At 39.6% G+C, this 16,763-nt stretch overlaps 1 protein-coding gene across 5 annotated transcripts in view; it reads left to right on the top strand.

Moving 5' to 3' along the window:
- REXO1 (RNA exonuclease 1 homolog) overlaps positions 1-16,763 on the top strand; it is a 111,440-nt gene that overhangs the window by 74,494 nt on the left and 20,183 nt on the right. For all 5 annotated transcript variants that reach the window (XM_051972264.1, XM_051972267.1, XM_051972266.1 and 2 more), the window contains exons 5-9: positions 6,639-6,799; positions 9,849-9,986; positions 11,275-11,398; positions 15,204-15,317; positions 16,289-16,426. In XM_051972264.1, the coding sequence (XP_051828224.1) occupies positions 6,639-6,799; positions 9,849-9,986; positions 11,275-11,398; positions 15,204-15,317; positions 16,289-16,426 (675 nt within the window). The remainder of the gene's footprint in view (positions 1-6,638; positions 6,800-9,848; positions 9,987-11,274; positions 11,399-15,203; positions 15,318-16,288; positions 16,427-16,763) is intronic.

A 16,763-nucleotide genomic window follows, 5' to 3' on the forward strand; every position in this document is an offset into this window, starting at 1 on the left:
ACCCATGCCTGGGTAATTTTTTACAACATTATCCCTTGCACTCACTTCTGTTCCTACTTTTCCCCTCCCTCTCTCCACCCCCTCCCCCAGATGGCAAGCAGTCCTATACATGTTAAATATGTCACAGTATATCCTAGATACAATATATGTGTGCAGAACCGAACAGTTCTCTTGTTTCACAGGAAGAATTGGATTCAGAAGGTAAAAATGATTGTCAGTTTCTTGACACATAAATGGGAAAAATAGCTCCTAACAATTGCTTTAATTTCATCTTCATTGATTGTGTGTTCATCCTTTTCAGTTTTGGTACTGGTAATTTGGTTTTCTTTTTTTTTTTTTTTTTCCTTTTCTTTCTTGTTTTTTCAAATTAATGAATGGTTTATTTTATTGTTTTCCTTCATAACACCAGCTCTTTATTTATTAGTTTGATAATTTTTTTTACTTCTAATTTTATCTTTGCTTTGATTTTCAGGATTTCTGTTTTGCTGTTTAAATGGTAATTTTAAAAACTTTTTTTTCTGTTTCTTGTGTTTTTTTTTTTTTTAAGTTACATGCCACTTCATTGATTTGTTCTTTCCTTCTTTTATTAATGGAAGCATTTAGAGATATAAAATTTTCCCTATGCATTGCTTTGGCTAGCTCTCACAAAATTTGGTATGTCTTCTCATTGTTGTCATTATCTTATTATCTATTACTTATTATTATATTATATATTATTATCTATTACTTAAAGCAATGATTACTTTATTTAGTATTTTATATTCCCCCGTTATATGTAAGAATCATTTTTAACATTCATTTTCAAATCTTTGAATTGCAGACTGTCCCTCTCATGCGTACTCCTTCCCCAAACTGAGAATGAGAGCAGTTCAAAATAGATTATTCTTATGTAGTGATACAAAACATTTTCTTAGTGGTCATATTGTGAAAGAAAACATAGCCTATGAAAAATAAAGTTTTTTTAAAATGTGTGCTTCAGTCTGCATTCAGACACCATCAATTCTTTCTTTGGGTACGGATAGCATTTTTCATCATGGCTCCTTCAGATTTGTCTTGGATTATTATCATTAGAGCAAGTAGGAGTCTTCTTGGAAGGCATGAAGGTAACTCTGTTATGTTGGAATGATCTCAAAAGAAAAATGGAAATGTGAAAAGAATAGTATATTAGGAGAAGGGGAAAGGGAAAAAAAGTAAGGAGAAGTATTGAATAAAAGAGGCACACAAGGAAGAGTTTTTACAATGGTGCAGAAAATGTGGGAGAGTAAGTAATTCTTGCATCTCACTCTCATTTGAACTGATTCAAAGAGGAAAGATTATATACATATACACATTTGGATATAGAAATTCATTGTACCCAGAGAAGTAGAAAGAGAAGAGTCTAAGAGAAAAGGAGTAGAGAAGATTACAAAGGGGAGGTTATAATAAGGGAGGCAGAAACAAAACAAACTTTGAGTAGGAGACAGGGTTTAAAAAAACAAAAGAGAATAGCATGGATGAAGACACATAATTAGCAATTATAGTTATGAATATGAATGAAAGGAACTCACTCAAAATGAAAGTGGATATCAGCATGGATTAGAAGCCATAATCTAACAATCTATTGTTTACAAGAGATACTTGATAAAAATAAGGGGATAGAGTAGAATCTATTATGCTCAAGTAAAAAAGGCAAGAGTAGCAATCATGATCTTAGACAAAGCAAAATAGAATTGAAAAGAGGTAAACAGGGAAATTTTTGAGCTTCACTACAAAAAATTATCAGCTCCTAATAGTATATGAATCATTTTGGTTTATTCCTATAAAAAGTAAAGGACATTTGAGATAAAAGAAATAAATAATATATAGGCGCCATGCTATAGCATCCAGATTCTTGAAGCAAAAATTAAATGAATTATAGGAGGAAATAAGAGATCAAAGCTGTACTATTACTGGGGTAACCACAATTTATTCCTCAAAACCTAGATATTTTTTTCTTTTTTTTAATTAAAACTTTTTATTTTCAAAATATGCACGAATAATTTTTCAACATTGATCCTTGCATTCCTCTCCTTCCCCCCATCCCCTCCCCTAGATGGTAAGTAATCCAATATATGTTATACATGTTAAAATATATGTTAAATCCAATATATGTAAATAAATTTATACAATTATCTTGCTGCATAAAAAAGATCAGATCAAAAGACCTAGATAAATTTAAGCATAAAATAAGGAAATTAAGGAGAATAGAATTTTAGAAGTTAGATAATAGAACTGGAGAATACTGAATGAGAATAGAAAGGAGTCTCTGTTTTCTCAGCTACACAAGGCACTTTCAAAAAAATTGATCATGTATAAAGCATAAAAACCTCAAATGATACAGAAAAGCAGAAATATTAAATATACCCTTTTCATACCATAATGCAGTGAAAAAAATTACTTTTCTTTACAGCTTTATAGACATTCTCATTTTATACTCAGGAAACTGAGACTCAGAAGTGAAATGATTTATGTCAGATTATTATAGGTGGTAGAATATGGCAGTCTTCTTGCCAGTACTGTCAGCATTTTGGGATGGAATCTATCTGGACCAGGTGACAGCTGGTCAAGCATGGCTGGTAACTGTATTTTGTTTCTCTTGGGTACCAACACATTGCTATTAATTTTTTTTCTGCCCTTTCTAATCCAAAGATAATTATTTTTGGCAGAGAAAGCAAGCAAAATAAAAAAGCTGAAAACTTGTTCTCTCTCTCAAGATTACTATTCTCCCTTTTCTCCAATATCTATCTTATTCCCTTGGGAACCCTTCCAGGGCTAAAATTCTGTGAATTGCAAATGGAATTATTCTGTTTATAAAATAGGTTGATTCATAGCATTAAGAAATAGAACTTTAGATACAATCCTCAAAATAGCCTGTCCCTCAAATTATGATGCACTTGATTTAGAAAGTAAATAGAACATGTAGCTTTATAGAGCAATTGATGATAATGAGGTTGGAAGAAAGAGTTGAAAATTTTGTTTTGAATGGGATCCATGACTAGTATGAGTACATGAATTCATCCAGAAACTCATTTGGGCCAATTCTTTATTATACCCAAGTATCTAAACCAGAGATCATAAGCAGAACTATGACAAGTGATTAGAAGTGGTATCATTTTCAGCTCAGTCTGAGGAAGGGCCTTTTAGAAACTGGCCAGAAGTAAATTTGGAGGTATTCACACAGGAGCTGTTTGAACACTTTCTTATCAGGGTCTTTGGAGAGGGGAAGTAGCACTGCATGGAAGGTTCACTAAGAAACCTCTCTTTTCCAATTACAGTTAATATCTCTCTTTCCTTGTATTGGAGGCAGAGGTGGTGAGGTGGCTAGAAAGAAGGCAGGGTCAGAGAGAATTTGTGCTTGAGGAAGTAAAAAATTGAATAGCAGAGGAAGGAAGTTTGCAGAACATTGATTTCAATATATAAATGATTGTATCTTAGTAAAATAGAATTAAAGTGGCCATTTAAAAGCAGCTATACTCTTCTCTGTTTTTAAGGCACTGTTAATTGGCCTCGTGAACATAAGAAAAGCCCTTATCTCCCAAGATATGTTTTCCTTTTTAGATGCCCACATCCCAGTACATTTTCTATAGAGATCTGTCACATTACTTGTACAGACTCGAGTCATTCGTTGTTGTGACAGTGAGGAAACTTGATTCAATCTATCTATAGATATTGAACACTTGGTTGTGTATGATTCTGTGCTTCCTAGGCTGTTACCAGCCCTTGCTCTCTTCACTTTCCTTCCCCTTCCTTCAGTTTTGGGGTCTATGAGAGAACAGTTTTCAGTGGCCTACAGGTTTGTCTTGAAGGGAGAAAGGACCTTCCTGGTGGAGGTGAGGAAAAATAGAGTTCCTAGGCCTAGAAGGCATTCAGGAAACTTTGTCAGCATTCCCAGTTGGTGAGGACTTAGCTGGCTGTCACCCATTTTTATCTTCTAGTGTGGGAATGTTTTTCTATACCTAAAAGAACCTATGCTGGACCTTGTAAATTTGCCATGTATTTTCCTTTAGGCTAAAGCCTGAATGTTTGTAGGGCTTTGTAAGGTTTTTACCTTACTCCCAGAGAGTGAAAGAGACTAGCCTAAAGTAATACAATCAGTGAGTGGCTTAGAACCCAAGCCAACTGGGGTCTTCATTTCAGGGTTCATTTAGACTATCATGCTCTGCCGTCTCCTCTGTACTGTGATGTTGCTTGGATTGCCTTTGTTATCACTTCTTTAGCTTTGAGCAAATCATTTCTTTGTCGTTTGAGCCTCAATTTCTTCATTTGTAAAATGACACTTCCTACACCTTTAAAAAGGTCCTCAAACTTTTTAAATAGGGGGCCAGTTCACTTTCCCTCAGACTGTTGGAGGGCTGGACTATAGTAAAAACAAAAACTTTGTTTTGTGGGCCTTTAAATAAAGAAACTTCATAGCCCTGGGTGAAGGGGATAAATGTCCTCAACTGCTGCATCTGGCCCACAGGTGTAGTTTGAGGATCCCTGTAGAGAATCTCAAAGATCTCTTCCATCTCAATGCTATGTGATCAATTGAAAAAGCTCCTCATTTAATACAATTTTATTGTTTTCTAATTACATATAAACATACTTTTCAACATTCACTTTTATAAGATCCTAAGTTCCAAATCTTTCTCTTTTGCTCTCCCCTCCCCCTCCCCCCCCCTCGCCCCTTCCCCAAGAAAGCAAGCAGTCTGATATAAGTTATACATATACGGTCATAATAATTATATTTCCACATTAGTCATGTTGTAAAAGAAGAGTCAAAACAAAAGGGAAAAACCATGGTGGGGAGTGGGGAGGAGGGGAGGGAAGAGAGAAGTGAAAATAGTAAGCTTTAATCTGCTTTCATACTTCATGATTCTTTCTCTGGATGTGGATAGAATTTTTCTCCTTGAGTCTTTTGGAATTGTCTTGGATCATTGTATTGCTGAGAAAAGCTAAGTCCGTCATAGTCGATCACCACACAATGTTTTTGTTATTGTGTGCAGTTTTCTCCTGTTTCTGCACTTCATTCAGTCTCAGTTCATGTAAGTCTTTACAGGTTTTTCTGAAATCTGCCCATCATTTCTTATAATACAAAAGTATCCCATTACGTTGTGGCATATGAACACATATACCACAACTTGTTCAGCCGTTGCCCACTTGATAGACATCCTCTCAATTTCCAATTCTTTGCCACCACTAGAAGAGCTGCTATAAACATTTTTTGGGTCCTTTCCTATTTTTTATGCTCTCTTTAGGATACAGACCTAGTAATAGTGTTGCTGGATCAAAGGGTATGCACAATTTGATTGCCCAAATTGTTCTCCTCAGTGGTTGAATCAGTTCATAACTCTTTCAACAGCATAGTATAGAAAAGCTCTTTTTAGTGAAGCTTTTTTCAGTTTCTTGTTATTTCTCAGGTAGTGAGTGACTAGGTATGGTGGGGGGGTAGGGAAGAACTACAGAAACAGATAAGCCAAAAGTCCTTGCCTTCCAGGATTTTGATTTGGGGAGACAAAAAATGAAAAAAATTCCTGCTATAAATGAGTGAAACAGTATGTGCTACAGGTCTTGAAAGAAGAGAGAGATGATTATAGGCTAGGGAGCTGAAGTAAGTTAGGCTTTGAAGAATGGAAAGTTAGATGGGAACCAGTGAGAGGGGATTCTAAGGAGAAGTAAGCAAAGTTGCAAAGGTGGGAATACTTGGATCTAGGGACAGTGTCACCCACCGTTTTGTCCAGAAATGAGATCTGTATAGGGGACTAGTGGGACCTGTAGTTCAGAGTTGTAGTTGGGACTAGAGCACTGGATTATGTGGTTTAGTCTTTGAATGAGAGGCTGTCTGCAAAAGCAGTAAAAATGGAAAGTAACAATGGAAGGGGTATGAGGAGTCATGTTAAATTCAACAGAAGAAAATCCTGGTGGTAGAGGGATAGAGAGGCCTGAGACTTTTCAGGCTTTTTCTCCCTCCAATCCATCCTGATTCCTGGTCAGGTTGATTTTTCCCTTAGTATACATATCTTGTTCTTTCAAGCGGACCCCATGGTATGATCATTATTTTTCTGTTAAAACAATAACAACCATAAATGTTTGTTGTTCCTATGATATTGAGCTTGCTAGCCCTTTGGTCTATTTTCCCACCTTTGAAAACAAACCCGCACAAAGTAGTCCCTTGTCTAGGCTGCAAGGGACTATTTTATTTGTGACCTCATCAAAGGGAGTGGAAGAACATAGAGCTGGGAGCAAGTAGTCTTGTCACAATGACCAGGAGAGCAATGGCATAACCCCTGGGTCCTTTGCTAAGGAATCAAGGCCTTTTCTAACTCAGATCTAAATGCTTCAAACTGAAGGACCTGACCATGTGGCAGAGGCTATCAGAAACCTATACCTTTCATTGGACCTACAAATTGGTGACATTGCCTGATCTGACCACTGAGTATTGACTTTTTCTCTCCATGGCCTTGCCACAGAACAGATCTTAATGTCGTCATTCCAAAATCCTAGTTCAAAATCCAGACCTTTCCCTCTGTGCACCCAGATGCACATTTTGGTAACATTAAATGACCGGAATTACTTGGTTCTCCGGAGCTCGGTGATGGGAATTTTGTCTTCCTACAATCATGTGCCCTGTACCCTGTCAGCCCCCACAGGTGCCAAGAAAAGTAATTCTTTGAACACCGTTCAAGTCGCAAATGGCTCTGAGCCAAACATCTCCTTGAAGTCCCGAACGATGTCTGGGATGGCTTCTAAAACGAGCACGACATCCGTGCAGAAGAGGATAGCACATATGCCCTCCCTACAGGTAATGCACGTTTTCCCACATTCAATTCAATAAACATTTATTAAGTGCCTGTTGGGTGCCAGGCACTGGGAATATAAATACAAAACCAAAACAAACCCTGCTTTCAAGAGGTTGAGGGGAAATGATAAAAATAAGGACATAATAGATACAGACTTAATCATTACAGGGTGTTGAGAATATGAGTGGGAACTGGGGAGGCTTCATTGCAGAAGTTGGTATTTCATCTGAGGCTTGAAAAGAGACCTAAGAGTCTAGGGTGGAGATGATGCTTCATCTCTCCCAAGTCCACTTCATAGACTTCACATTTCTGGGACTGCATCGAACCAAAAGTCTGGGAGCAAATAGATCCCACTGGGGAGGAACTGTTGGGATGTACTGTTAAGTTTCATCAATACATAATTAAAAAAAAATAAAGGAAGAGCTTTTTAAATCTCTAGTCTTGCATTTACTATTTCCAGCAAAACAACCAAGGGCTGTTTTATCCCTTTAGTCTTGTAATAATCTTGTCCCTAGCTTATAAGGAACAGGTGGCCAAAGATTTTGAACTGCAAATGGACCCTCACTTGGTCTTTACTTTGACTCTAGGAGTTATTGAGGATCATAAAACATTAGGAGACAAGTCAGATTATTTGGGGGGAGATTAGGAAAATTTGGAAAATATGTAACTTAATCTTTTTGTTTGGCAGTTCATAAAGGCCTAGACAAAAGTTAGAATGTCTTCTAGGAGAAATAAAACCGACTATCCTTGATCTTTCTATCCTAATGTGGTCAGTTTCCCTTTTTTACATTTAACTTTTTTTGAGGAAGTGGAAGATTAGCACTTTCTAATGATCCCTAAGGCTATGGAAGGTGGTTAGGAGTGGAATTTTTACAGGGACTTCCAAAATAGCTTTCATACACACTCTGGTTGTCCCTGTCTGACCACTTGCCTAGCAGAGTGCTTTGAGACCTGATTATGAACCCTCTTTTTTACAAGCAAATCCTCTGCTCTACCTTTATAGGTGGAGCCTCATCTCTGACTTCCTTTGGAGTTAGCAACAACTTCCTCTGGATCCTTTGTCACACATTCTCATGTGGCATTTGTCATATTTTGCCTAGGGATGTGGTTATCTATGCCCATGTTAAATCTTTCCCTTTTGTCTTTTTGCTACCTGTCTTTCTCTTCTCCCCTTTTTTTCCCCCTTATCCACACTTTCCCCTTTCCTTCACCTCTTCCTTTCTCCTTTTCCCTATTTTCCCCTTCTTTCCATGTATTTTTCCTCATATTATCTCATATCCCTTCTTCTTTCTCCCTATTTAATGGGAAAAGAAACAGTTCAGATGATATTATCCATGGCCACCAGGAAATCACAGTCTAGGAGGAAGTAAAGATTCAAACAGAAAAAATGATAATACATTGCAATCTCGAATTAAGTGCTCTAAGTTTTGAATTGGAAGATTGACAGGCTAAGAAGTTGCATTTGAATTGAGCTTTAAAGGATAAACTAGAAAGTCATGAAACTGTTGATATGACAGGAATTATTAAAGATATTGAATTGAAATTTGTTGAATTGAAAAATTCTGCTGCTGGCAGTCAGTAAGCATTTATTAAATACAGTAAGGCACTGTATTAAGTGCTAGGGATACAAAGAAAGACAAAAGCATTCCTTATCCTTAAGGAGCTCAGTCGAATGGAAAAGAAAACATTCACACAATTACACAGATGGGCTACATGCAGGATAAATAGGAAATAATTAACTGAGAGAAGGCCCTAGAATTAAGAAGGAGTGGGGAAGGCTTCCAATAGAATGCACTAATCATCTTTGTAAACTTAAACCATCCAGTCATTCCAATTGAGTTTGGGGTCAGGGTTTCCACCAACTTCCAACAGCTATCTTAAATGGAGATAACAGTAGTACTTACTTCCCTTTCAGGATTGTTGAGGACCAAAGTGCTCTTGAGTTTGAGGGTAAAGTTGTTATTGACAGAGCAGGAAGTATCATTTGACTTAAGCTTCACATGATAGATTAGAATTTGGTAGTGGGGGAAGGAAACTGGTGGGACACATTTCAGACCAATGGCACATTGTGAACAGAAAAAAAAATGAGTGGGCAGATGAGCTCAGGCTGCATTCTGGGGATTCTTCTTTGCAAAAAGTTTTTTAATTAATAAATGAAAGTAGTCTAGCTCTTTAAAATCCTACAACAACAAGATTGATAAATCCATAGATGATAAAGAGAAAGTTCACTCTCCTATTTCCCCAATATAATAGTACCAACTGGCTAAAAAGTAAATTTCAGCTTAAAAAATGGCAGTAGTCGGTTGCTCCCTGCTCCCATATTTTTAACAAAAATAAGCCCATGGTCTTCAAACTCCCTAATACAACCCTGCTGCTCAAATAACACAGTTACAGTCTGAGAACCTTCCACTCATTTCATGTGCCTTGGTTTGATTGGAGCTGAGAAGAGGCAAGCATGGACTCGTGGAGGTTGAGCAAGTGGAGTCAAACTCTGGGTGGCTTCCTGTGGAGTTGGGAAGACTTTGAGAGCAGCCCAGCTCCACTCCCTCTGATGGTCTGTGGGACGTGAGCTAACCTGGGCCAACCTCAGCAAGACTTCTCCGGGGGAAGACTTGAGTTTTGAAAAAACCAGAGCAACTCATAAACCAGCTCCTGAGGTGTTAGAGGAGGCTGTGGGATGTGTCACTGGAGGGACAGCCGGCGCTAGCAGAATCAGCAATGGATCACAGAGGTTTTGGAACTGGAAAGGAGTTATAGCACGGTGTCAGAGTTCAAATAGGTCTTTACAAGGAAGTCAGGCAGGGAATCTTAGAGATGTCATTTGTTGAATTAGAAAATTCTGCTGCTGATAGCTAATAAGCATTAGATTCTGCTATGTATCGGGTGCTGTGCTAAGTGTTGAGAATGCAAAGAGGGGAAAAAAGACAGTCCTTTGACCTCAAGAAGCTCCTAGCTGGGTACAGCAAGCTGCATAAATAGGAAATGGTTGGAGTTGAGGGCTGGGGAAGGCTTCCTATAGACCACTTACTGATCTTTCTTTTGTCTTTCTAGAGTGTAAGCTTAAATAGACCAGTCATTCCAACTGAGTTTGGGGCCAAGGTTCCCACCAACATCCGCCAACGTTATCTTAATCTTTTTATTGACGAGTGCCTGAAGTTTTGTCCGTCACCCCAAGAAGCTTATGACAAGGTCTGTATCCATGATATTGATGATTTTGCTGTGTGGTGAAGTTGGGGGGCTGACAGCGGGGAGAGGGTTAGTTTGCCATAGTCTGACCTGTTAAAACTAGGGTATCTTGGCTAGGAGTTAGATGTCTCCACTCCCTTCTTCTTTCTCTTCAGAGCTGGTTTCTGCTGCTCTGCCTCTCGTCTTTTGTTCATCTTCCTCTCTGAGTGATTGATCAGACCTCCCAGGAGGGGGCTGATAGAAGCAAGAGCCATGGCTGTTCTTCCTGTTCTTCCTGTACTTAGAGTTAGTCAGAGAGAAGAACTAGAAGGTCTTTTAGCGTTCACCTCGATGATCCCCTTAGGAAGGGACTGCCAAGAACTCTGGGCTCAGGTCAGAAGGCTGTCCTTGCCTCTATCACTGGGCCCATCACTCTGTGCTGGGCTCACCAATTTGGAGCAAGGGGATTTCTCTCATGATCCATACAGTGCCTTCTGGTGATCTGATCACTCCTGGACAATAAAAGATGAATGGGGAGGAAGGGCCTGGTCAGTCTGTGGAGAGAGCCAATGATGGGCTCTTGGCTCAGGAGCTGACTGGCAAAGAACGCCTGATTGAGGCAGGGGGTCAGGGCGGCCATGTCTGTAAAATGGATGTGAAGACCAATGGCTCAGTGTAGGGAAGGAGCATTGTACACCTGGAATCTTGACTACAATGGTTGTGCGTGTTTTTATTCTTGCTGACCGCCTGAAGCTCCATCCGAGGGAACTGAAGCTCAGGGGAAGAGAATTGGCCATGCTCTGGACAATCTTGGGCTCTTGTTAGGCCCACACTTATGGCAGCCACTCAGACACCTCGAAGTGAGGCTGCCCATCCTCCTCCTGCAGTCTGTCAGCTTGTCTGAGGAGCCGACCCCCCACAGTTGATCCCTGCGCCTGAGCTCTCTTGGCTCTCCCTGACTAGGATTTTAGGGAAACTTGGAGTTTCTGCTGCTGCCTCCTTCTGTCGGACCCTCATCTCAGGAAGCCCACAGATATGTAGTACTGAGTCATGCCATGGAGAAGAATGATGGAGTACTTTAGCCCAAGTGTTCAAATATACTTTTCTTCCCTCCCAGGCTCTGTCTACTCTAGGAAATGAGGAAGCTCCTTCCCCTCAACATTCTGATGTGAGAACACCAGTCCTAATCTTGTTCTTGATGTCACTTATTCGATCTAATTGCATTGTGTTCTTTGTCTTAGCTCCATCCACCCCTCCCCTCTACTTAATTCTATGAAAGTTGAGATTAAATCTCTGCAACATGTTTTCCCAGGCTTTATCGGAGGAGAAGGTGGCCTATGAACGGAGTTCAAGCAAGAATATCTACCTGAATGTGGCTGTCAATACCCTAAAGAAGCTAAGGAGTTTAGGACCTGGTTCTGTACAATGTGTAAACAGTAAGTATGGCTGCAGTGAATTTTTTTCTTCTCTGATCCTGAAATTGAATTGAAATTCTTCCCTAGAGGGCTATAACTCTAACAACATTAGCTTTCTGGAAGCCATCTGAAAACTAGGGTGGAAAAGCACGGTAGATTTTTGAGCAGCCTTCCATGCCCACTTTTCCCAGGAGTGCTTTAGATCCTATCTCAGAGCCCATTGACTCTTTCTTTGAACACAGTTATAACAGAGATCTCTGTTGTTTAAGCCCACAGTAAAGAAGAAAAGTCATGACAGGGTATTGATAGAGAAAGCAGCAAGAAGTGACTGGATGACAGGAAAAAAAATAGCAAAAACAAGCTAGGTCTTTCCCTGGGAAGTATAGCATACTTAGAAGTTCACAGTCATGTTTGTGGCTTTTCCCAGGCATGAAGGTAATAGGTATCAAAACTAGAGTTTAGAATTCAAATCCAATGCTTTTTTCTAACATCTCATTCATTCTGTGGCAGATAGCCTGCCAGGTTTCACCTTAACTATGATGCAAGAAGTATATCTATAGGTCTTCAAAAGTTAATAGCTGGTATCCTCAAGAACAAGATTATTTTTCCACATTCATTTATTATAAAAAAAATGAAGAAAATTAATAATCATTTTCAGAAGGATTTCTATCTAAAATAACTATAAAAATTGTCATAACAGTTTTGTCATTCAGGTAACTTTAGTTATCTGGAAACTTCCTTCAGTGATATCCTGGGATGCCAACAGGATGCTAAATGTGATTCCCTCGGATGGCCCCTAAAGAACTAGGGCCATCAATTATCATTGTATCATTGTACTTTGAAATAAAAGACTTCATTCTGCTCTACCATTTTTCTTTCTCTTTGGGATAAAAACATATCCTGTATCAGTTGAGGCAGCTTAGTCTTTTAAGATCGTTTAAATCTGGTTATATCTATACCTTACTGAGACATGGTGGCATGGTAAAAAAGAGTTTTACATTTGGAATCAGGGCCTGGGTTTGAATCCTGGCCCTGGGACTGAAGGATTATCATCCTAATATTTAGCAGTATATGCAGTAGAACTTATGTTATCATCCCTAGGGAAGACAACCTGTGAAATAATAGAGAATGAGAATGTTTGATAAAGAACTAAGTGAGAGGCTACCAGCAGTGGAAATGAGGAAGATGATAACAGCTTTCATTTCTCATTCTCATTATTTGTTTTCTATTTACAAATCACTTTACGTTCATTATCTCATTTAGTGCAACAACTTTGTGAGGGAAATTGAACCCCCAGAATAGAGAGAAGATATTACTTAAGCTCTGGTAATCCATCTAGTAAGTGTTAGTGTTGCAAATCTAATGCTCTTTCCAGCCTATGGTAGCTGCCTTTCAGTCATAGAACAATAGTAGATAATAATAACAATAGTATATAAATTGGCATATCATGGGCTAATTATAGGGCATAGAGAGTAAATGCTGAGAGTGATGGTGGAGAAAGATGAATAGGCTGCTTGGGGTCTGATGCAGCAGTGTTGGTCACCAAGATAGTGAAATTTATGCTGTTTTTGGAACATCCAGTTACATAGATTCATAATGTTGCAGATGAAAGGTGCTTTGGAATATATTCAGAGCTGAGAATGATTTTATCTTGTGGAGTGTCTGAGCTGGGAGCAGGAGCATACTTAGGACATAAAGTGTCAGGGATGAGAGGTCCCTTAGAACACAGGATATCAGAGTTGGGTTGAAAGAGTACTTGCATACATAACACTCTAATTGATTCTGATTATTTTATAGCTGGAGAGATTATGACCCAGAGAAGGGAAGGAGTAGTGCTAAGGTCACCCAATTTGGGCCTGTTGAATTTCAGTATTCAGTTTGCTATTATATGGCTCTATAGCTGACTGAGGATGAGAATATCTGAAACCCGAACATAAAAGCAACAAGTCCAAACAACATTTGTGCCAAAGAAGTGTCCCTCTTTTCCCACTCCACCAGTAATTAAGGCCTTTCAAATCAAACCTTTGTGATTCCCTACTGTCATATTATCTGAGGGGAAGGGAGGAGGGAGCCATAATAGAAATATAAACTAAATAGCTTCTTCTTTGACAACACTGTACAGGCCATGTTAGGAAGTGGATATGGAAAGGGAAGGACCAGGGTACTTTAGTGGCTCTCACCTTATCTGAAATGGAAATAGCCTCCATTCCCCAAAGCATGATGCTTTTTCTTCGTTCCCTCTTATTCTTTTCAAAGCTCCTGTTTTTAAAAGGTAAAGGACCACTAATGGAGTAACTTTTGAATGTCTTCAAAGCGCTAGACTGGCCTTTAAGGCATATTTCTGTTTCACACATTAAGCCTTCGAGAAGAAAAAAGAGAAGGTTAAGACATTTCATTATTGGCTCTCAAGAGGGTACATTAAGCAATCAATTTGTGCTGTTCTCCTAATTTTTTTGATCTCATCTTCCTCACTCCCTCCATCTCCATTATCTTTGCAACCATTACTCCGAGAGAACTTGGGAAGGTTAGCTTTAGAATGGCTGCCAGTTAATGATTACCACAAAGTACCTGTAAACCATTAGATAATGTGCTAAATCTATTCCCCAGTGAGGGCCTCCAAGGTCCTTACTTTCTAGTCCTTCCCTTCAGTGTGAAAACCTGGCCTGTAGGGATCTTTCAGGGATGAAGAGAATGAAGTGGGCTCTGAAGAGGCTCCATTTGGAACCTCTGGCTAATGGAGCTTAGCACTGCCAGTGCTCGGTCTGACTTAGGCACACCCCTTTGCTTCTCTGTCTCCTTGTTGGGTTAAGGATTTTGTTGCTGTTTGTTTGTTTGTTTGTATAGGGAATTCATTTCTTCTATCAGCCTCAACTGATTTTCCCTTTTTAAACTCCCAGGTGAAATCAGTAGCACTGACTGAAGGAAGGGAAAGTGGGTCAAATGAGTCCTTTGATCATATTTCACTGGTCATACCTCAAATAGAAAAAACTGAGAGAAGGAGGTACCATGGTGGGTTGGGATGAAACTATGCCTAAAGCCTTGGTCTTTCGTGTACAGTCCAGATGTTCCACAGTCCCCACCCATAAGAATGAATGGCAAGGGGTTAATTCTAGAGTAGAGGTCAATAACAGCTCCTTACATGAGCTCTTCTAGGGAAAGAAGAAGCAAAGAAGCTGGGAGCAAAGGAAGAAAGGGAGGGAAGAGAAAGGAAGGAAGGAAAAGACTTCATTGGGTCCAGGTACACACACACACACACACACACACACACACACACACACACAAAAGGCTCAACGGTATATAGACTACAGTAGAAAATCAGAAAAGGGGAGATTCTTGTGAGTTGGAGTCATTGGAAATCTTCACAGAGATATAGATGTTTTAGATATTATAGCAAAGATAAATTTGAACACCTCCCTGCCATCAAGAAGTTTATTGTGTAGTTAGGAGCTGGTGAGTGTATGTGAAAGATAAAATAATTCCCCTTTGGTTATTTAGTGCAGAATGATTGGTAGAGACCTTTTAAATTCTAGATCAGGTCAGGGGAGAAAGACCTAAGTATGGGCTTTGCTCAGGAAAGGCTTCCTGGAGGGGGTGAGATGAGCTGGACCTCAATCTACAGGAGGAGAAGGGGATAGTATGGAAAAAGGAGGGATGTTTATAGTATGGGAAAAAGAGGGATGTTCCAGGAGTGGTGGGAACCCTGATGTGTCAGAGTTCACCATTTTCTTTTCTTGATCCTTCCTTCCCATTTGGGTTCAGTCCTGCCTACTAATGTGCCTCCCCAATAGTGAGAAATAGCTCAGGTTGTTTCTCTTGTCCCTTGCAGAGAACAGCAATCGGAAGGTGGTGTCCCATGAAGCTGTGCTGGGAGGGAAACTGGCCACAAAAACAAGCTTTACACTGAATCGATCGGGAAATCTCAGAGCAGAAGATTTGACAGGTGAGAACCTTGTTTCTACACATTCATGCTTTTAAAATATCTAGGCCTCCATATAGCAGAGGGGAAAGGTTGGAAGGTTAGCTTTCCACTTGTAAATTTTAACCATTCATACTAGAATACTAGAATGTTTTTTGTTGGTGGAAGGAACTTTATGACTTAAAATGTCAGCTGGAAGGGACTTGGAAATCTTCTATTCTAACTGCCTTATTATGCACGAGAGAAAACTAAGGTCTAGAGGGACAAGGTTTCACAGTAAGTCAGTGGCAAAAATGCAAATAATATCTCTTTCTCTTGATTTCTAATGCTGGGATTCCCCTGTCCCCCCATGCTTTATCTTTGCTACCTCCCTTCATTTGTAACAAGTCAGGTTTATCAAAGAGATGTCCTGATAAGAACCCAGAGTAGACACATACTGAGATATTCAAATCAAAGAGGGACTCAGAGGTTCCCTCCTTCCCCCAGCCTATCACTGAGCCTCCCAGCCTCCTATTCCATGAGCTTATTGTAATGCTACCCTTGCCTGCTGTGGTTCCAAAAGAGATTGAAAATAGAGCGCTCACAGATTCTCTATGGTCATCCTTTTTTTTTCCCCAAGATTCAGTTCTGGCTGATGATTACGAGCCCCATGTCATAGTTATGTGGCCATTTGGTTTAGGTGGCCTTTTCATTGACCTGGCTCACAAAGTACATCCTTCTCCCTGGTTGCCCTGTTGGAGATTTGCTTTCATTGGTCATGTTGGTCCCAGGACCTCTTTACACTTTCAGGTATTATCAAGGACTCTCCAAAGAGCTTTTGTTTGTCATTCTGTTTATTGATATTTATCATTTTAGAAATTAAGAGGTCTTAGTAGATTGCTTGAAAGGAGCTCAGTGATCCCTGACCACACTTTGAAAAGCTCTATTCTACTGGATTGGTGGTACCCTCTTTAGGAAGGAGAAAACAATTTAATTGTGACTTTCATTGTCCCTAGGAGCTGCCTTGTATCGAAGATTAAAGGACTACATTCTTACAGAGGATCAACTGAAAGAGAACGGCTACCCTTTGCCCCACCCTGAAAAACCTGGCCGAGCGGTGGTCTTCACCACCGAAGAGAAGAAGACCACAGACTGTGAGTTGTTCCCTTTCCACTGGCTCCCATCTCTGGTGCTCTAAGGTAGATCAAATGCTTTCTTCCCCAACCCTGTGAAGTGGCTGTGGCACATATATTGTTCCCTCCACTTAATATTGGGGCTCTTAAGATGACCAAGATCAGGTTAATAAGGGTCAGCTCTAAGATTTGTATCTCAGTATCTGAGATACTAATGATCTGTTTCCAGGTGCATTGTGGGTACATAATGGAATTCAGCTGAATTCTGCATCCTCTACCACCTCAGAGTTTACAACGAGGCGAGGCTTTTTGTACTTTGCAATCACATTAGTAATGATTAATCCACCCTATATAACTT

The sequence above is a fragment of the Antechinus flavipes genome, chromosome 1 (assembly GCF_016432865.1).
Source record: "Antechinus flavipes isolate AdamAnt ecotype Samford, QLD, Australia chromosome 1, AdamAnt_v2, whole genome shotgun sequence".
Classification (NCBI taxonomy): domain Eukaryota; kingdom Metazoa; phylum Chordata; class Mammalia; order Dasyuromorphia; family Dasyuridae; genus Antechinus; species Antechinus flavipes.